Source organism: Thermobia domestica, chromosome 13 (assembly GCF_964235325.1).
Source record: "Thermobia domestica chromosome 13, izTheDome1.hap1.1, whole genome shotgun sequence".
NCBI lineage: Eukaryota > Metazoa > Arthropoda > Insecta > Zygentoma > Lepismatidae > Thermobia > Thermobia domestica.
This window is the reverse complement of record NC_137466.1, coordinates 141,736,028-141,762,882: the sequence shown is the minus strand read 5'-3', so window position 1 is coordinate 141,762,882 and position 26,855 is coordinate 141,736,028. Positions and strand designations below refer to the sequence as shown.

The 26,855-nt window shown below is 33.6% G+C and overlaps 1 protein-coding gene across 1 annotated transcript; it reads right to left on the bottom strand.

The window, feature by feature from the left end:
* On the bottom strand, positions 1 to 26,156 carry LOC145669304 (cytochrome P450 6j1-like). The gene is made up of 4 exons (XM_081737616.1): positions 25,200 to 26,156; positions 12,000 to 12,221; positions 10,200 to 10,451; positions 1 to 1,746 (listed from the first exon to the last, which is right to left on the bottom strand). Exons 1-4 carry the CDS (start codon positions 26,098 to 26,100, stop codon positions 1,559 to 1,561), a joined length of 1,563 nt encoding a protein of 520 aa, XP_081593742.1. The 5' UTR covers positions 26,101 to 26,156; the 3' UTR covers positions 1 to 1,558.
* Positions 26,157 to 26,855: the final 699 nt, after the last annotated feature.

The following is a 26,855-nucleotide window of genomic DNA, read 5'->3' as shown; positions in this document are numbered from 1 at the left end:
CACAAACAAAATACCTCAAAAGCTGTGAGTATTGAACGCACTAGATGGTGTTAGTGTCCCATACCACAGACTATATGAGTCGTTGTCTATGAGACCTAATGATATTCAACAGCTAACAGTTGAAGCTAGTTAGTAGACGTGCAAAAGTTGTTGCACTTCTTATATTCAGATATAAAATATTGCGCTGCAAAAATGAGTAACTTTTCTACTAAACTGAACTACATTTTACAATTTTATTTCGATAAAATCTCGAATATGGCTCAGGCAAATGAAAAAACTATATTGGTTATGGAAAAAGAACAGTCAAAACATGATTAAGTCGATATCGTTCCGGAAATTTAGATATTTAAATTGCTCTTAGCAGAGTATGATCAATCACAGCTAAACCGGATGATATTGTGGCAAAACGTGAGCAAGATTGGGATGTAAGCGGTGATGTCATCGCCAATGACCTAAACATCCATTAGCAAACAACGATAACACATTCGGAGAGAGCTGTCTAAAGAAGCTCGACGTTTGGGTTCCTTATGATCGTACATGCTCAATCAAATTCCTATTTTTTAAACTCTATTGACACAAAACGGTTTCGAGTCATTTCTCTAACGGTTGACCAGATCTGATGAAGAGTTGATCACATATGGCAACAATGTGCGAATTAGACCTTGGTTAAACCGTAAGGAAGCTCTACAAATTGTAGCAAACCAAGCACTGACACCTAGGAAGGTATTGTTGGACGTTGGTTAAAATTGAAAGAGCATCGTGTATCAGTACCTACTACCTGGATAGATTCGGACGTGTGCTGTTGAGAATGAGTATGAGAGTATCTACCAATTCAAAAGAAACGATCACAATTGAGCAAAAGAAAGGGTTTCGTACAACACTTTTTTTTTTACATATCTCACCAGAAATTGAAAGAATTTGGCTTGGAGGTTTTGATGCATTCAAGACATAGCCGAGACCTCGCACGTAATACTATTGGTGTTGGTTTCTGCAGAGCTCCCTAAATGATGTTAAGTAGTTTGGAAAGAGGTCTGTGGAAACCACGTGTTACATCTTTTTCACCAGAAGCCACTGAGGTTGTATAGTGATAAGATATTTTTGTTTCCGGAAAATATTTCATTACCACCTCATATGTTGTTTCAAAATTTTCTTTTCAACTAACCATAAACACATTCTCAACTTTGACCTAAATGGTTCAATACTTCTCAAACATCACAATAGGAGGTTTTCATAAAATATCGTTTGACTTCCTTGTTTGTTTATTATATTTATTTACAATAAATACAGCTATTATACTATTAATTAAATTGTGTTGCGTACAGTACGAAAACATAGTATGATATCGTCGTGTGCAAGTAGTTTTTCTCCTCGAAATTACATGAAAAGAGAAAACCTGAGATCTAATCAAGGTTGCTTCATTGAACTATTGAACACTAATACAGTACTCTAACATCTACATCGCAATGGATTCAGAACGTGTATAAACATATACACAGCTGTTCTTAGTGTTACACACTATTATATCAATGAGTCTTGCTACAAGCAAGAATGATTGTTTTTATGTTTTCGGTTTGATATTATTCTTCCTCTTTACGAATGTAATCCATGGATCTTCTTTAGGACTAGTAAAGATCCATTTTGGATTGAGACCTAGCTCCTCTGGAGTATCCTTGCAAGGATGAAGTTCGAAATAAGCCAGAATGTAAATAAGAGCAACTTTTAGCTCAAACACAGCGAGTTGACGACCTATTAAATGACAGAAATAAAACAATGTTGAGATAAATAATAGTAATTTTTATTTCGATAGAAGTTTATATATATATATATATATATATATATATATATATATATATATATATATATATATATATATATATATATATATATATATACGAGTATTATTAGAAATATAGTGTGCCTTTTGTCACTATTGACATTACAATTATAATTCTATTGAAAGGCAATTTCTAGTCCATTTTTCTTATACAGGATGTGTGAAAACCGTGACTGCTAGATATTTATGAAAATTGGTACCCTGACTAATTGTAGATTGCTAATCATCGTGGTGTTAGTCACTTAGTGCGGAAATGCCTTGTTTACCCGCTACGTATAATATATATATACCAGGCAGTGACCAGGTGAGGCTTTGACAAGATATATCCCAAAAGCACCGGAAAAAGGCAGAAAATAAAATACATTTGAGGCAGCCTGATACCCACGGAAAAGAGACTCATTACCATGAACACGGCAGTAGTGTCATACATTGAGTGGTGGCACCCCAACAGAAACTAATAACTTTTCAAATAGAACTATACCGTTTTAGGCCATTAACTAAATTGGCAATAAAAGTGAGAAAAATAAGCAAAAGTTGCATATCAGTATTGTCAAATAAGAGAAATATGTGGCTCTAAATTTTAGTAATTATGCAGTCCGTACAGAGAAAGTCCCATGTGATATCATGCGGAAATGTGAACGTCTTCCTGTAATGCAGCAATTCCAATTACGTTTGTGTGGACTCGATATTTCGAACCTTGACGGAGAGCTATAAAAACTGTTGTCTTGGGGTTAAAACACTGCATAAAATTCTGCATGCCTTCCAAACCACAGAAACGGCGGTACAGAGTCTAAAAAGAGCACGGAAAAACTGTGGCACGAAAGGAAACACAACTGTGACAAAAAAAAGTACATCAGAATCCTTTCGTAAAGATTAATGACCTGGGATAGGTGTTAGTCGAGAGTAGAGGAAACGTTAGTATTTGAGATAACTATGTAGATAAAACACACTGCATTCACTTTACCAATAATATTCAGGCGCAAAATATTCGAACATAATACATTAACACATACAACATAATTTTGATTAGTATGGGAAAATATGTACTTTCTCGCCCCAACCTCACACTTGATATGAAGTTGGTACGTTTCGACATATGCAGAGGTGATGATGTGGTTCCAGAACGAAGTGATCAGGAAAAACCAGCATGAAGGAATACAAACACTTCACAAACCTCCTTGTTCACACTCATATTGGGAAGAGTCACTGTGATCACCGCGCACTGCCAGAGTCTCAAGAACATTCCCAGACGCAGTAAATATGTCACCTGTTATATAGCCACATTTTTACCACGCATATGAGATCATATCCTTCAGCACAGGAAAACGATAGTGGTGATAAACCACACAATGTAATTTCATGAGAAATACTATTGCATGCAGCTTATCTTGAGTACCAGCCCAGATGAACTAATGCCGAAAATAATCCTCAAAGCTTGCAAATCAATAGTTTGTTGTTTAAAACTAGACATTAAGGGCCTGGAAAAATCTTGTGGTTTTAGGTGGTATGACTTTAATACGAATGTTCTTGTCATATAACAGGCCAAGCCCATTATTTGCTCTGAAAATAGTTTCATCTGTTCTTCCAGTTCAGGAGTCTAGCAAAAGCAGTGAATCATCCTTTACATCACGAATAAACACTTCTTTTAACCACTTTTGTACACGTCATCGAGACAATTTGCCAGATGGGCTCGCATCAAGAACAATATCGAGTTGAGTGTGTCGTGGGAGTTCTTTTACTTTAGAACCGAACATGCCATTAGGCTCTTGGAAACATATATACAAGCGAGTCCCCAGGTTCACTAGGGACAAGTGAATTTGGATGGGTATGAATGTGTAACTGAAACCATGGACTGTATTAATGTTGTAGTATGTTTTTTACCCTGTTCCAGAAGAGTTCTACTTGATGGTGTTCCATATTCAAATCTAGATTGATCAGTGTGAAATATACAGTCGATATGTACCGTTTCTAATGTATTATTGCATTAACATCATTGACAAACATGTAGGCCTTTCAAATAATTCAGCTTCATGTCCATGTTTGTACTTGTCACAAATTGTGTTATCCTCCTTGGAAGGATCCTATGGTTTCGCTTAAATTTATGGATAAAAGCATCAGAGCCATGGAATAATAGGTTTAGTTTCTTCGCTGATGATACCATCCATGAGCGCAAATTGTTATCATGCTCAGTAAGACTTTGCCTGCGACAGGCTTTGAATGTTTGCAGTAATACTTCGCTGATTTGAAGTAGGGGTGAGAAAACGTTTTACAGAACTTTAAAGCCTTATACACAAAAATATGAGGGCATTTGCATTTATAGAAGTTGCTTTAATATATATTTTACAAGTGCCTCTCGCTTGCAATAAATATATATAGACTTGATTGTTTTTGTATTTTGTATTAACGGTGTTCATTATTGTTGTAGGCTTTCTCCTCATTGAGTAGGATATTTCGTATTCACTCCTCAAAGGGCCCCCGTCACTCAATGAAGCAGCCACATAGTCCATTTGATCATTCATTGTCCGAATCATTCAGTTCGCTGTCGCATGTAAATCTAACATATCACACATTGTAAACGTAACATCAGCATCATATTTGCTTTCTAGAAAGTAAATAATGTATCTGCGAATGTCTTGTCCTCCACTTCATGCTCTTTTATGTTACTAATGTTTCTTCCAATGTCCAACTTAAGATGTGAACAACATTATGGGTTGTATTTTACCCTAAATGCCCTGTAACACATTTGACAACCACATCTTTTAGAGGAGGAACTGTATTAAAATCGACCTAACAAATTAGAACGAAGTAGAGACTTGGCACAATTGTTTACTAGCTGATACTAATGAAAATATTAAAAGTCCTCTAGAATCCAACTTGCGCTCCGGCCGCCACAATAGCGACCAAATTTATGCTTTTGGGGAATTACTTCAAAACCGTTATATATATCGATAAATTCCAAGAGACAAAAAATGTTCCTCATAAAAATCCAACGTTTTTATATGTAACATTTTTCTGTAGGATGAAAAATAAAAAAGTTACATAAGACTGAAAGATTACCAATTTTGAATGTTATTGAGGATATACAAAATTCAAATAGATTCTTCTAGAAGAATTGTTATTATTATAAATATTTTTCCTTACTAGGGTAATTTAGTCCTCAGAGGTATGTAATAGCATTTCCAGTGATGAATTCTCATAACTAGTTCCCTGACACTGTCCACACATCGCTGAGCACAGCATGAGTGTACACGCTTGCATCCATTTGCACATCCTACCTTGGAGTTACACGAAATGAGGTTGATCAATTCTAATGGAGCTTCTTCGTTTGTAGGAGGGATAGGTCTGAGTGATCCTCTTTCTATTTTCCAACCCCAATCGATCGGTTCCAAACAGTTCCCCAACCATTCTTAAACTTGTAAGTTTACTCTAAAGGAATTTTGCACTGCAGCTGCACTGGTTGGAGGAAGCCCTGCAAGTTGAAAAGATGTATCTAGCTCTTCTTCTTTTTTATTTGACACTGTACGATTGTATCTGAAGTATCGCAACTCATCTAGTGTATTTGATTTCAGTTCATAAAATTTTAATAAATACTTTATCCAGCGTCTTTGATAGCTTCTTTTTAGCATTCCCTTCGGTGAATTTTTTTATCGCTTTTCTTAATTCTTTATTCTTCTGAAGAAGTCTAAGTCCCCTAACTTTACCTTTACTATACATTGTTGATTTGTCGCATCCAGTCATGGCTTAATCAAAAAGTAAAATTTCACAAGCTTCCCCAATTTTCCTCTTCTGTATCGACAGGTTAAAGATACTTGGTAAGCTGTTGGATTTTCCTTGCTTGCGTAACCATTGCTCTTCCGGCTCTAAAAACAGTACAAAGGACAAGTGGATCCGTATCCTGTCCAACATAACTGTTGTCCTTTTACTATAGACTTGATTTAGAGCAGTCCTATCAATGAGAGTATCTACATCAATCTCTGCATGTAGAACAGTGTTGCCTTTGGCTTTCAAGGCATGTATCAGAAATTGAATGAGAGCTTGTCTGTTGTTTCTGTTTGCAAGAAAACCTGTCTGTGATATAGTGTTTGTGTGTTCATCAAAAGTGATGTCTCGAGAAGATCTTTTAGCTGATCTGCTGTTTTTGTTGTTTCTTTATTCTGATAATCATGAAACACCACTCTACAATTCTTACCATAATGGCGTTCAATATATGTTACATACAAGAGAAATATTTCACCAAACGTGGCTGGTTTTGGCCAAACCAAGCAAGATTTCCAACATCAAAACATAGAAGGAATTGCATGGTAAAGTTGGTGTTTCACTTTGTGTATGAAAAGCATTTACAATGGAAGATTTGTTGCCTTTTCGCAACAGTGCTAAATCAAATAATGATGGAGGCATGCTTGTCAATTCATATTCAAAGAATGCATTCCGTTCTGTTTTTCTTTTGCCCAGACATGCCATTCTGTGGAAAAGTTTTTCTTGGGATTTCAATATAATATTCTCATGGCTTATTTTTATTGTATCTGATGTCAGGTTCAATAAAAGAACTATTTTCTTCTTTAGTTACAAACAGAAAACGCAAAAGTTATTTTCTGCAAGTGATTTCATTGTGTTTATCCCAATCTTCAGCGCCCTATTGCAACTAATTGATGACTCTGCTACCACCCCATTTAAAAGATTCACCAACTTTCCTGTCGAATGACCAAATGGGTTATGTTCTCGTAACCAGGTTAATTGACGAGATATTCCCAATTCTGTGTTATGATATCTCTGAAAAGTAGAATCTGTGATTTCTCGGTCATGTGTAATTCCACCAATAGCCATGAAGCCACGCTTTAAAATATGTTCAATGCACATGTCCGTTGAAATACTAGACCAAAATCTCTCAGTCCGCCTTATTGAAAAGTAACATTCTGTTGTAAGTCTTTCAAAGTTCTGAAATGACATTCTGTTAGTTACAGAGGTAAGGGCACACACTCAAATTTGTACTCAGCTATGTGTGTCCGAGATTAAGAACCGAAAGACAACCGGGATAGATAATACACCAATCGAATTCATTAAGAATGTTGGAAACAACGACAAAAAAGAATAGCTCTGATTCAGCAATGAAATATACGAAACAGAAGAGTGGGCAAAACAATTCCTGAAGACAACCATAATAACGATCACTAAGAAATTGAACGCAGATAGATGTGAGGATTGTAGAACTATTGGTCTCATATTGCATACAGGCCGAACTTTTGCCTCAAATACTAAACAGCAGATTCTATGGACAAACAAATGAAAAAGTTGAGGAGGAATAGTTCGAGTTCAGGAGAGGTAAGGGCACAAGAGATGCAATTGTATTAAGGGTGATCGGTGATAGATTTAGAGAAAAACGAAAAAAGATTTATACAGTATTTACAGATCTAGAAAAGGCTCTTTACCGCGTGAATGGGGAATTCATGTTGAAAGTTTTATAACAACTTAGATTGTAATGGAAAGATCGAAAACTCATAATTAACTTATATGTGAACCAACAAGTAAGTGTTAGAATAGAGGAGGAATTGACAGAGTGCAGCTGGAAGGGGAGTTCAATAGGCATGCTGTCTCTAACGAACATCATTTAATATTTATCTAGAAGAGATAGTGAGAAAAAGCCAAATAAACGAAATCTGCATTTCAGTAGAAAGTAGAATGATTATGTGTATACAGTTTGATGATAATGCGGCGCTTGTGGAGTAATCTGGAAAGAAAATAAATATAACGTTATAAAATTTCTTTGTAGAATATGGGGTGGAAATAAATGGTAGAAAGACAAAAGCCATGGTGATTGCAATGCAGCTGTCTGTGCCAGATATAGAAGTGGGGGGCAGAAAATATTATTAGTGATGATATGAATTGTGAAATAAAATCAAATATAGCAATTGTGAGCCATCCGTTTAGGAAGAAGAATGGTCTGTTTTATGCAACTTCGAATAAAGAGTTAAGAAACAGAGTCACAAAAATCTTTGTGTGGAGTATTGTAATATGTGTGGCGGAAACAAAGTAGTGAACTAAAGGGACGGAAAAGGACTTGAATCCTTCGAAATTTGATATGTAGAGAAGAAGCTTGGATGATTAGCTTTATCTAATGAAAAACGGAAGAGACATTGTTAGAAATGATGAAAGAGGAAAGAAAAAATGGATAATTTTGAGAGAACGGAGCGAAACTGATTGGGATATTGGTTAACAAGAAACTTTATCATGCGAGACGTGCTAGGTGGTATGGTGGCCAAAAATAGAGTGAGAGGGCGAAGGAGATTACAATTGATTGACGATATCAAAACAGAAAAATAGTACGTGAAGGCGAAGATAATAGCTAAAGACTGCGTAACATCGAAGCTTCTTGGTTGCGACAAATGATCTGCAAAACGTGGTTGAATATCTACTATGATATACACGTATATAGATGTTCTGGACATGTTTCACTTTGGTTATTTTGAACATATATAATCTCTATCACTTCTACGCGAAGCGCCTTTTAAACAATAAAAGTTTCGTATCCAGACTGTGTAAATAACTCTCATAATGTAAAAAAGTATTAACAATTTAGATGTAGTTAAGCGTACCATACAATCTTTTTACCTCTTTCTCTCTAAATTTCCGGAATTAGACTTGATTCTGTTGTGCCATGAACACTCGATATGACTTCTGCATTATAATACCGTAACTTGAAACAAATACAGGCAAAAGTATCACAATATTCATTTCACATTAAGTCTTAAATGTAAGGGATGTAACATATTGCAAAGTTTACTATTAATATGGCATTGTAATCAAAATACATCAGAATAGCACATAAAATAATTACAGTTTTCTAAAACATCCATAGCTTACTTTAATATACCTTTTGGCTCCATAAAAGCCATAAATAAATAGTACTTCATGAAAATGATAAATAAATAAATAAATAAATAAATATAAAACATTCTGTAAATGCCTTCCTCTACTGAAAACATAACGCACAAGTATCGAAATTTCTTGAAGATATGTAAATATGTGATTGTATGTATTATAATGATATTAATAATATATGTAATATATGTATGATTCTTTAACCATGTTGGTCCCGGTGTCCCCCACAGAGGACATAAAATATAATGATATTATTTTTTGTTTACAACTTTAAAATGAGACTTGCAACATTCGAAACTGTTTACAGGGTATGTTCGTAAATGGATCATGCCCTATAAACAGTTTTCAAAGTTGCCAGTCTGATTTTAAAGTTGTAAACAAAGAATAATATTGTCATATTTTATGTCCTCTGGGGAGGACGCCAGGACCGACGTGGTTAATAATCTTTGTACACTACTGCATTAGAGCAATATACCATAAATTTTCTTTGATAAATTTTCTGATTTATAAATATTAGAATTAACTGATATTACTTTAAGTACAATAAGGGCGCTTTTGTAATATTGATAGTGGACTAGAAGAATCAGTCATGGTAATTTTCATTTCGAAAACATGAAAAAGAATGATGTGTTAAAGAAAGATATTGAAATTACTCTTAACTAGGTTTTCCTTTCTCGTTAATTAAATACATTTTTTTGCAAGAATTTCACGGGGGAATTTAATACATTATTAACTGCAATGTCCAATTCATTTGCATCTTAAAACCAATCAAAAATTTCAAAACCCCAACAGTTCACACAAAACACGAACGACCAACGGTATAATGCAGTTAATAAAAAACACGTAACATAAGCAATTAATAAGAATACCCATACCAATTGTGTTCAAATCTAGCCACTGGTTATTATGCGTCATTTGGTTGTGATTCGACTCGGGTTTGATTTTCTTTAAGGGCACAGAAATTTTTTATTTTTTGTCGTGATGGTCATCAATTAAAGACTTCAAAACCTACTTAAATAATTGAATCAACGTTTAAAAAATCCCAAAAATTTTGAAAAGTTTATTTTCATTTTGTGTTTTAAATAGCATTTTTAAGGTAAATCTACGCACAGTAATGTTGGTAATGGATAATGAAATGTCAGAAACCAAGAGAAAGCCAACTAGTCCAGAACATGAAACGTATTTTTTTCAATTTCTCTAAACTAGGGTATTATGGGAAAGGTCGGATTTCTCAAGCGACTGATTCAATTGTGGAACACTAAACTTCAGTCGTATGGTGGACAAGTTATTTGGAAGCTTTTACTGTAAGGAGTTTAATTTTGTATCGAAAGAAATGGGACACTGTAACAAAATACCGAAATCTTTTCAATAAGTCTAAAACGAGTGTATGTTTTAATTCTATTTCAATTACTTTCTTGAATACATACTTCCTGTACATTACTGTATATTACTCTATTCATATATTCTTTTACATATATACTGGACTTACCAAGGCAATTTCGTGGACCAGCTCCGAATGGTAAATAGACATCGTGATTAAGTGTTGCTTTGTTTCCTTCACTGAACCTTTCTGGGTCGAATTTCTCTGGATCAGGAAAGTATTCAGGGTCTCTATGTAAGCCATGAACGGAAATAAATACCAGTGTCCCTTTCTCAATAGTCACTTTCTCTCCTGGAATCTGATACGTTTGGTTGCATATTCTAGGAAAGAAGGGAATAATTGGGTACTTTCGAAGAACCTCTAGAAAGAAAAATTAAATACATTATTAGGTTCAACGTGTAATAAATGATAATGCCATAAATAAAGAAAATACTGCAATGAAAACATTGAATTCAACGAAGAAAGGAGAGAGGGACATGAAAGTAAGAAGTCTTACTACTTCCAGAAATTCTCCTCTCGACTTACTTATTTTGGAGTATTAGCAGAAAATATAAACTTAGTAGACAACCATCACGAAAATTGAAATATATTCTCTGAAAAATTGTGCTACTGTTGGTGTATATCATTCACCATTTCCTGAATACACAGTTTCGTCTCAGTTGGACAATCTGTGTTCAACGTAAGTACACATTAAGCCGCTACTGATAAGGTCAAGTGAAGACTAATAGAGTTTAAACAGGATATAAGAAATGTGGTCAGAATAATGGGAACATTCGCATGTGAATCTTTGATTACGCATGGAGAGCACAGTACTAAATCTTGGTGCTTCATGATCACAGAAAACAGCGTCTTCTTGGACTTATGAGAGAAAATTAATGACCCACACTATCTTTGTTATCAGCAGAAATCTATATCACAGCTATCTGTCACGTACTCAACATGATTCGAGGTATTTATTAGTATGTATACGATATTGAAGAAGATAATCAAACACAGTCTATTATCAGGATTAACTTGACATGCAATCTGAGATATTTACCATATTATTAAGATTATTAATAGTAATGGTAGAAAATCACTATGGAATATTCAGTAAAATATATACTTCCTACAGCATGACATGCAATCGATCACTGAGGTTGTGATATTCATTTTTTTCTATCGTCCTTTTAAAGTTGTGCAGGAGTAGTTCTGTTGCTGTGTCAATGATACCTTAAAAACCTACTACCAAGATCGGGCGGAGTGTGACGCTTTCTACGTCACCCTCAGTACGTGCATGCGTCATGGAAATTTGTAGACCTACTTCCACATAAACAATAAACAATGAAGTAGTAATAATAGTAATAGTAGAAGTAGCATGGGTGATATATATATCAGCTCATATTATAAATGTTGACAAATCTGAGTATAAAAACAAGCATGTAAAAATTTGTATTAGCACATTTATTAGAAATGCACATAATATATAACTTAATATAACACTGCATCTGAGAATGAACCCCTTTTAGCACTGAAATTCACATTTATTACTTTTGAATTAATTAATTTATTTATTGAATAAATATTGCTATTGTTGTGGTTATATTAGATTTTATTAGAACTTTTTCTTACATTAGATTCAGACACAAACAAAGTATTTGCTGAGCAAAACAATATATTCACATAATAAACTGCATACGTGTTACAGTTTCGCCAACTAACATTTTGGCTTCATCAGACACTATCTGTCTGATGAAGCCAAAATGTTAGTTGGCGAAACTGTAACACGTATGTAGTTTATTATGTGAATATATTGTTTTGCTCAGCAAATAGTTTGTTTGTGTTTAAGTACATACAAAGCAAAGCTTCTACTTATGGAAAATATTAGATTCAGCAATTATTGTTTATGGTTCGCTAAGATGAACATACCTGATATTACTTTATCAAGTCCATGAACACTTTGTACTCCTTCATAGGTTATGTCACCTTCGCATTTTCGGAGAAATTCATCTACCTCATTTCGAAGACTATCCTGAAACTCACTATATACTGCAAGCTGGTGACAGGCATATATCAATGTATTACTTGCTGTTTCGAAACCACCGAAAAATATTCCAGCCAACGAACCAGCAAGAACAGTATCTGATGTATCTAGAACAAATAAAGAAATCATTTTCATTATTTTTAGAACCTATATCACTTTCTAGAAAGTTAGTAACATATAAATAAGAGTATAAGATGAATGACGAAATATTACGAAGAGAGGATAAAGTGAAAGATTTAGGTGTGACAATTAGTTGTCGTCTTACATATGAAAACCATATTGAATCTGTTATTAATTATGCATATAGAACAATGGAATTTATAGACAAAAATACTCTTGATTTCAGAAATACAAATGCAATGCAGTCTATACAATAGCTTTGTAGGAACTAAATTAGAATATGGATGTATAATTTTGGTTCCCTGTTATCAATATTATATAAAAAGGATTGAACGGGTACAAAATAAATTTTTAAGATGTCTCTTTTATAAAAAAACATAAAAGATCATCGTATCAAGAAAGAATATCGTATAAAACCCTTTTAACGTAATTTCATTATGATTCTTTGTGTGATAGGAGGGAATTAATTGATCAAATGTTCTTGTAAAAATAGTTAATGGTTTGGTCGATAGTCAGGAACTATTACATTCATTAAATTTTAATATTAAGAAGCACAGAGTTCGATTACTTTTCACTGTTGTAAGTCTAATACACTCGTACATAAAAACTCGCCAATAGCAAGGATAACTAGGAAGCATAATCTATTAGTGAAAAAATGTTGTGATGTCGACTTTGCAATGAATATTGAATATTATATTAGCATAATAAAGTAATATATTATATTAATAAGTAAAACAGTACTTTTGTAGCTAATGAGGACCTATTAATTTGCAATGCGATTTGGACCATGTATATTTAGAAACTACAAAACAAATATCACATATGAAATAATATGTAGGACATCTATGGTTTGCACTTTGTTCATGTATTCATTTATTATACATTTATAACAAAACAATGTATTTACTCTTTTACTATGAAATGTATTGAATGTATGTACTATTTTCTTTCATTATTCTGTATACGTTTGCTACTTTTCTTTTCATTTTGTTTATTATTTTCATTTTGTAATATCCGCCTTTATTAGTTCTACTGTGTAATTTTATAAGAAAAGTACCTGTAATACCTATTGTAAAGGGACCTATTGTAATAGGTAATAACGATAAATAAATAAATAAATACGTTGTCGGAATGTATTATACTTTAATTCATGTAAGGTTTTATACATTTATAATCTTAACTTCATATTGTAGAGAACTGCATAATTGAAGCAAGCGATAACGAAGCGTTCGACTCGATTTGCATTTATTCCTTTGCAGATTTGTTTTTCTCTTCCACGATACCTCTCGAAAGCTTTATCACATTTAATTACGCTAGTGGAAATATCCAAATTATTTGTTGTTGCAATCCAACAACACAAAGGGATAAAGTGGATATAATTCACCACATATAGTGAGTTTGCACATTTATTTCCAGAACAATGTTCGAATATAAACCACGTAAAAATTTCAATTATGACAAAACTTACAATATATTTTCTTTATGACATTGCAAGTGTCCCGACAGCTAAGAGTTCAAATCTGCCAAGGATAAAAAATGTGAATTCAACCTCTCAAACCCTACCATCATTTTCAAAAAATGTTCCAGGATAATTTTCGTTTTAAAGTATGTTTGATTTTGGTGTAATATGTCATGCATATTCAGCACTTAAATCATCTTCCCTGCAGAGAGCTGAAATAACTAAAGAATGAAAGTGTGCATGTATCATCATATCCCTTTCCCCGATTCATTTAGAGTTCCATGATGAATTTTCTAAATTTTTTTCGGTATTGTAAAATAAAATGTTTATTATCTTTGACATTTATCCGTAATCCCCGTTGCTTATGATTAAAATCAGACAAATGTCAGCAATGAGTATTATAACAATATTTTTCGTTTTATTGTCCTGATTCTAACATTATACTATCTTATTGAGCCACAATGAGTAAACTAAATTGACGTAATGCAAAATGTTGCTTATTGTATCCCTTCTTTTTATAAACTTTATGACCCTTAAAAGGAAGTTGACATTATGTCTAACCTTGCTTCTGTTTCCATAGTAACATATAAATATGTCGTATTGGTGATAACAACAAAACATACATTGATTTAACACATTGATTTATAACAAGATATATTTCCTTTTCTTCTTCTTTTGAACCTAGCTGGCCAGTGCATATTTATAGAAAAGATCACACATTTTGCCCGCAGAGTACAATTAAAAATACAACATATCGTATTATGGCGCGCAAACATATGGATTTCTTTTATTTAGTTTACAAATAAAAAAAAAAAAGAATCCTAGTCCGTTAGGATTCTTACACTAATCGTCAATACTTTCCGGACATCCCTCGTATATAAACAAAAATCACATTTCATAATTACTCATATACATCATATTTCACTCACATATCATTAATAATACTTTATTTTACATTAATCTTATATTTTTATAATAAAACGTCGATAAGGAATTCCGAATTATAAATCTATATTAAGTGCATTCAGGGCCATAAATTGTTTCTTAACAAAATTTAAATTATTTGGGCAAATTGAGAAGAAGAATTTGATATAAATTGTATTTTATAAATTATTTCAATTATCTTTTATTTTGATACTTAAAGTCATATTATTTTATGGTAACATTTTAAAATATGAAATAACCATATTACAAATATATTCAAATTAATTACCTATTAAGATTAAATTATTATTGAACGCAAAAACAAAATTCAATATTAGGAAATACAATCAACATAGATAGATAAATTATTGGGTTAAATATAAGTTTAGAGATAAAATAACAAGAATTGCAACACAATAAGTTGGATTATATATAAATAAGATTATTCGTTTTCTCTATTGAGATTACATACCATCTATCTAACGTCGCGTACATAAATAATGTACGGTTTTCTCAGACGCCGTAACTTTAGCTTAAGTTACATGACCAACGACTTCTGGTGGTGAAATATCGTGTCTCCTAACGGATCTGTACTTGTCCTTTACATGGCATCCACGGTAGTCTGTCCTGCCATGGTTTCTGTTTCACGAAGACTTCCTCGGGGCATCCGATGTATCTCTGTTTTGCTTTTTAGAAGTAACCGCATTGTTGTCAGGCGGATAATTTCTGTCTGATTTCTTTCTCTTTCTGTCAATCCAATCTTCTCTTCGCCAATCATTTTGACTTTCATCTCTGTAGTTAGGTTTGGTTACATTACCGGTACACATGTATTTAATATCACCTTTTACATTGAGATCACACTTTAATCTCACATGAATGTATGGAATTTGGTTTCGATTAAGGTTAGTTTGGTTCAAGTTATTACTGTATTGTACCACTGAACGATTTTCAGAATCTCGCAATGTCATGCTTATATGATTGAAATCAACTCACTGTATTATGTTCCGTAAAGGCATCATCAGATTGTTCACTATTATCATTCTGGTCTTCTCATTGAATGCACAGTTCAACGGATTCAACTCAATCGACCAATCAATACAAACATTGGTGGGAACACACGTTTTCTTTCTGAATTTCACGAATACTGGAATCAGCTTACTTCTTTCTACAGGAACTAATGTCATGTACATACCATCAAATGATTCTATTACCATTACTTCATCTTCAGGATTAATATCATGACATGATACATACTCAACATGATACTGAGAATTCAAGTAATCAACAGCATTCACTAGACGAAAATGATTATGATTTTCACATATTGATACATATCAAAATCGTCATTACACGCCGCATCCATAAGACAATCAAAAACATTCGACTGAAAAGAAAAGTGAGAATAGTCTGATCCAACCAATACGGCAGTATGCTTTTGTGAAAACTCAGTAGATTTCACTAATGTAAACTCAAAATTTGCATTTTCAGTTGTTTCTGTAGAAGGTTCAGGTTCATTTAAAGCACTCATATTAACTGTCATTTTTCTAAAGCACTGGTTCAACTGGTGGTGTAATTCATCCTTAAGTTGATTCACTTTTCTATCAAATTGTTGTGAAAATTCATCCTTAAGTTGTTGATGTAACTGTATGTTTTGTTTTTGTTGAGACATTTGTTGTGATAGTTGTTTGAATAGATCAACCATACTTTCTGTATGATTTTTCCGGTCTCACTCACACGGTTATCAACCACTTCGTTTTTTATATCACTCATCTTGACACGTCTATCTATTTTTGTGCCACTTCTTAGAATAGTAAAATTAATATTAGGCTCAATTCTGATCGTTTTACTAAAACTTCTGAACGATACACAAGGTTTCTCGGTGTTTCGGCACCATAAAATATATAACTGTTATTTTCGTTATATTTGTTTTAGTCCTGATTCTAACATTATACTATCTTATTGAGCCACAATGAGTAAACTAAATTGACGTAATGCAAAATGTCATTTATTGTATAACTTCTTTTTATAAACTTTATGATCCTTAAACTTTATGTCTAACCTTGCTTCTGTTTCCATAGTAACATATAAATATGTCGTCTTGGTGATAACAACAAAACATGCATTGAATTAATACATTGATTTATAATAAGATATATTTCCTTTTCTTCTTCTTTTGAACCTAGCTGGCTAGTGCATATTTATAGAAAAGATCACACATTTTGCCCAAAGACTACAATTAAAAAAACACCATATCGTTGTATTGTGACCCCTTTATATCTGATGGATTACTTATTCCTAACCATTCCCTAATTTAAAAAAAAAAAATATCCATTGTAATTTCCGTTAGAACTGTTTGGTTTTGGTGTAATATGTTGTAATTATCCTTATGCTTCATAATCATTTGCATAAAATTGCATAAAATTGAAATCAGTAAACACGTTTGAACTAATTTGTGGTATTAACCACTCACCCACGACGTTGTTAGAGTTCTAGGATGATTTCCATACACCTAATTCCAATTTGATACAATGTTATGAATATTTTTCTGAATATTTGTTAAATACACACAGGCTTTTATAAAACATTGTGTGTTTTGTAGGACAGTAGATATTAATGGTAAAAAGTTGGCTCCCTTATCACCTTAAGAAATATCATAACGCCACTAGTACCGTGCTCTATGTGTGTATCAGTTGTCATATTCTGCAGCTCAGTTTCCTTTGAAGGAGACTAGCTTAGAACATAGTTTGATTCAATCTGTTTAATTCTCTTAACAACGTTTCGTGCGTTTCAACAACAAAAACCAAAAACATACATAAAAATACATATGAGAGTTTTATAATAATTTCTGCGAAGGCAATTCAATCTAAGGTAGCGAATAACGTACTGCTCAATGTGACGAACTTTATTTTTACTTCCTCCTAAGGCCTCAAAATGAGACTAGATGAAAACTTTACTAGGTTTAATAAGGTTATACTGCAGCAAAAAAATGTGTTGGATGCATGTACTAAATACTTTCAATGTCAAAAAGGACGCTCCAACTTTAACATTTATTTTCAACAAATTTCATTTTGTAAATCCAACAAACAACAAACTTTAATTAGAACCATAACGATAACGAAACTACATCAGTCTAAATATAACCGAGAACGTCCATTTTTGGATGTAATGTTTATTTCTATACATTTTAATGAACATGAGAGAAATTCCTATATTTAGAGGTTTAATTTTGTAATAATTATTTTTCCAAAATGGTATATATTATGCCAATTCCCAGAATTTCTACTACTTATTACACTAATAGCTCATATTGCCATAAGCAATAAGGTACCCCCAATCGAACCAAAGATTCTTAATGACAGCTGCAAAAAAGAAACAAAAAGTAAGTAATTGTGATTAAAGTAACCCATTACTATATGCTAATATGGACTCAATACAACTTACAATTTGATTATCAATTCATGTTCTTCTATTAACCCACATCTCATCCAATAGATAGAATTTCCTTTTTTGCTTATTATAACTCATACTCCCATTCTATCCATGCTGAATTCACAAAGGCAAATGCACCTGCCTCTTGGCTAGGCTGCATCACGTAAGTTCAACAAGTTCATACTTTGACCGCTAGATACCACTATCTCTTTGAGTCCAACAGTAACAGTCTATCACAGGAGCCCCCAAGCGGTGTAACTGATAACTATTTAACTCACGCTCTCACTTCATTTAAATGTTCAAAAACCTACACTTTTCATTTTTTTTTTTTTTTTTTTTTTTTTTTTTTACAATATTCCGTTACATGAATCACAACACGGAATCATGTTTGATTGCAATTTAATAACGCATTAATCAACTCTTTTAACACTCTGAGAACTTTTGTTTTACAGGGTTTATCAGAGCATTTTTTAACCTACCTTTTTGTATCCAAATTTATACCCAGTCCCAGCACTTAGATACCCAGGCCCAGCAGTTTGGATACACAGTGCACTTCATAAATCTTTAAATTACTGGAAGAGTACTTGAACAATAAATTACTTGAATTATTGTAAATTTAAAATTACTTCAATATACTTTAGTTTTGTGACTACATGTTGTAGCTTGTATTCTGTGGATAGGCATAAAATTGGAGAGCTTCATTCTTGAAATTTCAACTATTCCTCTTTCCTTCGTTTCACGTACTCATTTGTTCACCTCTAGATACTAGCACTTTCATTCTACTCTAATACAGAGAAAGCTAATAGACCGACTAAAGAGGCAGAAAGGTTAAAGCCGAACTCTCACATCAGTGACGATCCAAATGACGTTTGGATTATACACCTTTTGAATAGTCTTTGAGAGAAAATAACAGAAGAAAACAACTTGCTATTTGGATATTTAATTTTTATGAAATGGAATTTTTACTTATCCTTAGCTTAAATACTGTTTTGGTTCGTTACAATTAAGACTCATTATTTCTGATAAAATATTGAGAATAGAACATTTACATCACTTTTATGGAACACTTGCGTTGCGACGATAGCGCCACTTAGATCAAAATCGGCAATTTGTAGAGCAAGAAGGAGCTGCTGATTCAGTGCTGACGTCGATGGCTTTTTAGTGAAAATCTCTCATGCCAAATGATTAATGTAGCTACGTGAAGTCAAATCCAGGATCCTCGTCTATCTATAAGGTAGGCCCACGTGTTACAACATATTTGACAAATGAAGAGGAGGGAGGAAGTAGAGCGACAGAATTAGTTAGGCTTGGCATGTTTGGTTTGCTTTGCTGCTTGTATGTTTTCTGGAGACAATTGAATATCGGGTTTCCTAGCATCTATTTCCGTTTTATTGAGAAGAGTCAATCACAGGCAATTTTTCCTTTAAAGTCAGATTGTCGTTTATTCTTTACCATAACGTGATTGTTTCACATATCCTACAATCACACCGATCTACTATGCACTATATTGTTGATATTAATTTGATGCGACGCATATTAGGTTATAAACTTTGATAAAGCAATTTTGATTTTTTGCTTAGGTTGGGTCACATTGAGTGCATACATAATTTTGAAGTTGTTATTTTAGAAGCCTGTTGAGGCTAACATTCAGCTATTCCTGAGCTATGCTCTTGCATTCGTATTGGTTCGCTTTCCAGAAATTTTCAATTCTCATTATCGCCGAATTCCAGTCTTCTCAAAGATTGTTCTCTTTAACCTAATCTGTTTTATCCTGGCCTAACATTTCCTGGCAATCAAACATTTCGTGTCTGTTATGGGCAATATCGGTAACTGATATTTGTTCACGCATTTTTTCTGATGCAATTAATAGATGGCACAAACTAGTCAGAAAGTAAGGGATTGTCCATTAAGTACAAAGCGCTATTTTTAACATTTTTTTACCCAATTTGTTGCACAGTTATCTTCAGTGGTGGATTTACGCCGGAGGGAAGGGCTGCACCCCTCCAAAATTTTAGGATTTCTATAGAAAACGAATCAAATGTTACTCATAACTTTCAAGCCCCTCCCCTTAAAATTACAAATTTCTAAACACAAAGTATTCCTAAAGAGAAGCCCTTACTAAAATATTTTTTCTAAATCTGTCGCTGGTTACCTTTGTGTCCATGCCCTTTTTTCCCTTATACTTAGATGTTAGAATTTCTAATACTCACAAGGAAGGGTCACGCAGTGGCTCCGCTGAGATCCAAACGAGACAATTGTGTTTGCATTTGATATCTTATAAAGAGACGAATCCTAAAGTTATACATGCCACCGAGCGGAATGTCATGAGTTATAACATATTTTGTAATATAAAAGCTACAAAGCTGGCAGAATAGTTTGAACCGAGTCATTTGTTCGGAAATGGTTGGGAAAATGGAAAATCAAATAATATGTATCTCATAATTTTCAAGAACACACTTTTTCGGATAAAAAAAAAGTTTGCCCCAGGGTCCTCGCAGGGTCCCAGACGGGGTCCAACTCAAACTTTTCAAATAGCAAGGGGGGTTAAGTAGCACATCGTTTGAAAGCTGTTGTAATATGAAAGAAAATGCAGCAAGTCTTGACTCTCTACAACAACCCTGTGCAAAATGGCGACGGATCAAAATGTAAACAAAATCTTAATTGAAAAGTCCATTTTCACCCCTATAAATCGCAAACGGTAAGAGAAATGTGAAAATAGGAAAGGAAGTGTGGCATTATTTTCAAAGTACAACGATTTAAGTGAAAGCGTCTTGTCCCAGGGTTACCACAGGGTCCCAGGTGGGGTCCAACTAAAAAGTGTCAAATGGCAAGAGGGGTTAAGTAGCTCATCGTGTGCAAGATCTTGTTAAATAAAAGTAGATGGAGCAAGTCTCGACTTTGTACTACAACCCTGTCCAAAATTGCGGCGTGTCAAAATGTCCATGCCCAATTTTGGACAGGGTTGCCGTAGAAAGTCGACACGTGCTCCATCTTCTTTCACGTACCAGGAGCTTTCAAAGGGTGTGCTACCTCTCTTGTCATTTGAAACTTTTTAGTTGGACCCCACCTGGGACCATGTGGGGACCCTGGGACAAGACGCTTTCACTTAAATCGTTGTACTTTGAAAATAATGCCACACTTCCTTTCCTGTTTTCATATTTGCCACACCGTTTGCGATTTATAGGGGTGATCATGGACTTTTCAATTAAGATTTTGTTTACATTTTGACCCGTCGCCATTTTGCACAGGGTTGTTGTAGAGAGTCAAGGCTTGATGCATTTTCTTTCATTTTTACAACAGCTTTCAAACGATATGCCACTTAACGCCCCGTGCCATTTGAAAATTTTGAGTTGGATCCCGTCTGGGACCCTGTGGGGGGCTCTGGGACAAGTATTTTTACCCCAAAAAGTTTGTCGTTGAAAATGATGGGATACGTGTTGGTCGAGTTTTCCACTTACCCAACCGTTTCCGAACAAATGACTCGGTTCAAACTATTCTGCCAGGTAATTTTTCGTAGTTCTTACATTACAAAATATGTTGTAACTCAAGATATTCCACCCGGTGGCACGTATAACTTTGGGATTCATCTAGTTATAACATATCAAATGCAAACACAATTGTCTCGTTCGGATCTCAGCGGAGCCACTGCGTGACCCTTCGTTGTCAGATTATAATCACTGCCCATTTTCTTGTTTTTTCTTCAGCACGAGTTTTTCTTAAATACAGTATTGCCAGAATTTTTTTCCTTTTCTTTGGTAATTTTACGATCAGTGAGATGCCACAAAATGATTGAAAGTTTGTGACAGATAAATTGTTAAAAAAAATCTCTTATGTCACAAAGCGTAACAAATTGTAAACCTTTCTCATGTTTTGTAGCGTTACATAATTAACAGACTGTCCTAATAGTATCTAACAGTGGCGGCCGGAGGATTGTAGTTTCGGGTGTTGCAGTACGAACGATAAGAGGCAGAAGATATAAAGTTGACTCATTAACTAATCAGCATAACTTTAGATGCAAATGCTATGTGACATGTGAAATTAAATAAAATTCTCTTTTTAAAAAATAAAAAATGCATAACATTTTATCCGATTAATCACCTTAATTAATTAGTAAGTTCATTCTCCTCTCTTTGATTGGAGCAAATCTGTCTAATACATGCTGATTGAACTCTGGTATTCTTATTGTCACGTCTTTTTCGATGGAAAGCATAACCAGTGGTTATAACCTTTCTTGGGGCATTCAATTCCTTGACAGTATCAATTCTTTCTCATGTGGAAAAAAAAACTTTTCGTCTTTTGCTGACGCCATAGGTACTGGTACAGTTAATATTAATTTCGGAAGCTTTGTAGATTCACTAAATATTTTTTTCTAGATTATTGCAACGATTCATTCTAGCAAACTCAGTCCCTGACAGTGATCCGAATTCCTCTGCAGCGTTGACTGAAGAGAGTTCGCAGCAGAGATTAGTGTTATAAAAAAATGTACATTGAACACACTTTATTCACAGTTTATCCAAGAAAATTTAAAACAAATTGAAGAAATGTATCTGGTGCAAACAACACTACTGCCATAAGATACCCTGTAAATTTAAACTGGATTTTTTTCGAACACTCTCCTGAATTGCCCTTTGCTTTTTTGTCTAAGACTTAATTGCAAATTTTTCCTCAGTTGAAAGCTGGTCAATGTTTCTTGTAAGTTATTTACAGAAGTCATGGTATACAATTCTTTCAGAATTTGTAGGTTTTTTACAGACTGAAAGCACACACAATAAAATTAAACCTAATAATTAAAAACCAAAACAGTTGATACAAAATAGGTACTCGTATATGAATCCCGAATGTCACATATTCATACATCAACACACGCACACACACATGTGCGTAAAAGAAAAAACTGCATTCCAAATCATCCCTCTTGGTTGTTACGCAATGTACGATAAACACAATATACTTCCACATGAGGCGAAACAATGCTTACCAATGTGATATATTCTGGAAAGGAAACCTCGAAACCCGCCAGATGAAAGATCAGCATGTAAGAGAAGCCAAAAATCAAAGAACATCAAAACAAACAGCACTGCCAGTTCTACACCCAGAAATGCTAACTGGGAGGGGTCCAAAGTATTTGAGGGAGGTCCAATACGTCTACATAATATGGAACCCGTCTTATACTGCACCCGAAAAGACGATAAGTAATTCTTACTTACTGTCACCTATATTTTTTTTTTAAATGATAGAACGATTATTTTTATAAGAAAAGAAGAGTACATGATGAGGCGTAAAATAAAATATTTAGCCAACATCAATCGTTTATCTGTTAAACAAGTATAGTTTGTTAAGAAAGTCTACAAATGTTAGTCAAGTTTCGAAATTTTTGGGAGGTCCGGATACGGTGGACCCCCCTCGTGGCTACGCCCCTGAGCATTGCTAACTAGTCCCAAACGCAATGTGGCGTTCCCCATCATACAGTTTTATGTGGAAATTATCAGGAGTATAAAATATACTTATTTTATAAAAGAAATATGTTTATACTAAATACTATCCACAGAGGGGGGAGCGATTCTACATACTGACTTTTTAATATTTGATTCACAAATTACTGTAGAAGAAGCCTTCATTATCAATATAAGTTAAGAATTAACTTGTAAACTACTTTCATTTGTTTTCTCCTCTACTAGATATTTTCTTTCCTATTTTGCAATTCTGCATTCACTTTTTTTAATTGTCATTATATTGATTTGCTTCAGTATGGTCCCGTAATTTAAAAATATGAATGCATAAAAATAAATTCCATTTGTTAATTGCTAGTGAAAGAAAATTCCGGTCAATATAAGCTAAGAATTAACTTGTAAATGCGGGCCTACTTTCATTTCTTTTCTCCTCTACTAGATATTTCCTTTCTTATTTTGCGATTCTGCAATCACTTTTTTTAATTGTCATTATATTGATTTGCTTCAGTATGGTCCCGTAATTTAAAAATATGAATGCATAAAAACAAATTCCATTTGTTAGTTGCTAGTGAAAGAAAATTCCGAAATCTTATTTAGCGTGAAAAACCTTCTCGTTCGCTGGAAACCGTGCTGTGTTGCAGAAGCACGGCAACGACCAGTCCCTTTAACTTCTAAGATAGGGGAAAGGAGACTTAACATTTGCTCCAACCGCCGTGCTGAAGGAATCTGGTCGTTGTATGCTCGCTGCAACACAATATAAATTAAAGACTCTGTGACGGATTATTTTTCGCTTTTTAAAACGGATTAACTGAACGGACAGTTACAGAAGTAAAAAATATCTTATTTAAAGTGTATATATGCAAGTATTCAAAAGTATTATTTTCTGTTCTTTACTACTATTGATAATATTTTTTTCTTGAAATACTTTGGTCGTTGCCAACGCTGCAACACTAACATTAGCAATCACTGGTATCTAATAAAAAAAACTTTGCAATACACCGCATCCATTCTATTTTCATAGGAAAAATAGGGTTACATACAATGCTCCTGTATTGATTGTGATGTGTTGAATCGGAAATGAAACGGTTAGCAGAAGTCTGACAAATACGTCATTTTCTTTGTCATTATTTCGAAAGTGTACATTATACAAAAATGCACTTTAAAAACTCTGACATGTGTGTCAAGGGCCCTTTTGTGCTTGGATACCCAGTAGCGATTTCTTACAAAATGCACTGGGGTTTATTCAGATTGTTATAATTATAACTAAGACCAGAAAGAGCATAATGTATTTTTCCCAAAAGGCTCTAATGTATAGAGTCATTATAGCCACACATTAGAATTAGAAAATTACTGCGTTGCAAAACAATACATTGTAATTTGGAATTATTTCTCAATCACTTCTTGAGCATAAACACGTGTGCTGCTACCTAGAGATAGTATTGCTTACTATAAATCTGAAGACATTTTAAATTCGTATATAAAAACAGTTATCAGGAAGCGAGCAACAAGATTAACAATATTACATTATAAGGATTCCTTTTCAAATAAAGATTGGAAGTTAGAATTTATCTTTCCTAATCCTCTATAATTACACGAAAACACTTAGCTCAGTAGGAAAAAGGTCTCAAACCAAAAAATATATATAGAAAGTAAGCAATAGCAGGAAAGAATACTAATAAAACAATCGGAAAATAAATACTTACCCACTTCAGTAATTGGTATTTGTATATTCCTCTCTTTAGCAACATTTTTAGGATTTTCTCTCGCTTTAAATTCTGTTTCATCGTGTAACTTCTTCATCAAAGTGAGCACATTTTTTCCTGATATTTCATTTCTTTCAACCATGTCAAACGTTTTATACATTATGTCGATGAATACACTCTCTAAATATTTCTCAACACACCGAATTCTGAGTAATCTCACAATACAAGGTGCAAGTATCATAAGAGAAAGAACGATAATTCTCCTGAATGTTTTTTGAGTTACTTTCTTAGCAAGATCAAAATAGCCAATATCTTGAAATTGGCGTCCACTAACACCAAAAGCAAATCCTGCAATTACATTCATGGGATATAATTCGCACACATTTTTAATCTTAGTCCGACCATCAGGAAGAAGAGATTTCTCAATTTCTTTGATAATTTCAGATGCACAATTACATATTGAATGCATCATGTTCTTAACCCTGCCAGGACTAAATGCTGGAGATAACAATGTACGGTAAAATTTCCATCGCTCATCTAACATCCAAAAAAGAGTATTTGGAGCTAGTGAATCCGCATAATTTTCTGCGCCATACCCCATATTTCTAAAGTTATCAAAATCTTTCACCATTATACATTTGATTAATTCTGGATCCCGCACCAGAATTGCAGGTCGCATTCCTATGAAAAATCCACCATATCTATGCCCTTTAAGTTTCGTGTAGATATCAGCTAATTGTTGTCCTATACTAATCCTCAGCATCATCATCTTCTGGCAGCTTCCAAAAATTGGAAGTGGTTTTAAATACGGAATTCCTCTTATTTTCCAGTAGCTGAATTGCCATATAATGTAAGATAATAAAATTCCAATTAGAAAAATTTGTAACATCAACGTTGACATTCTAACTCCTTTTGCTGTATCCTCCTTAGGTTTTATATTTTAAAAGTAATTTGCTGCACTTCCTGAAAAAAAAATACTTGATCAATATAGAAAACCAAGGTTTATTTCAGTATGTTTCAAAATGTAGTACAGTTTTCTCTGATTATACTTTATCGTATTCATTTCATTTTCCTTCATTTCCTTTTTTCTACATCAGTATATTATTTCAACATCAAAAGCTTTGATTAACAGAGTAAACATCAGTTTAAAGAAGACATGGTTCGATGAAAGATTATCTTTAAATAAACTCTCAATAAAAAACGAGATATCAAAATCTTTTGCTTTAACACTAATAAGAATGTAGTGCATCAATCATGAAATTTATACGAATTCGTAACTAATGCTAAAGAAATATTAAACACAAGAATAGATGAGTTTCAAGCTAGATGTTGTGGTTGAACTCTTATGAATATTTACTTTCCAGAATCAGCACTTAGTAAATATATGCCAAATAGAGGATTGTCATACGCGTCTACAGAATTACCAGATAAAATAAAAACATTAATGGTATTAATCTAGCTACTATTAAAGCTCTTATATTCAATTTCTTCTGTACTAGCTCCCGTTAAAAAATCCACAATGGCCCTTAAAATGCAATCATGTTTTACCATACTTAGAATCTAAATTGAAAATATTCATTATCCTGTAAAGCAAAGCGACACTCCAAAAATTGAAAAAAAAGCAATATATTCATTATCGAGTATACATACGAGAAA

What these genes read in the sequence shown, in the direction of transcription:
- LOC145669304 (XM_081737616.1), bottom strand. Translation starts at nt 26,100, where the DNA reads ATGTCAACGTTGATGTTACAAATTTTTCTAATTGGAATTTTATTATCT. An exon ending in ACTTGATAAAGTAATATCAG is followed by an intron (nt 10,452 to 11,999) that starts GTATGTTCATCT and finishes TTTTCTTTCTAG; the next exon opens with AGGTTCTTCGAAAGTACCCA. An exon ending in TGGTCCACGAAATTGCCTTG is followed by an intron (nt 1,747 to 10,199) that starts GTAAGTCCAGTA and finishes GTCATTTAATAG; the next exon opens with GTCGTCAACTCGCTGTGTTT.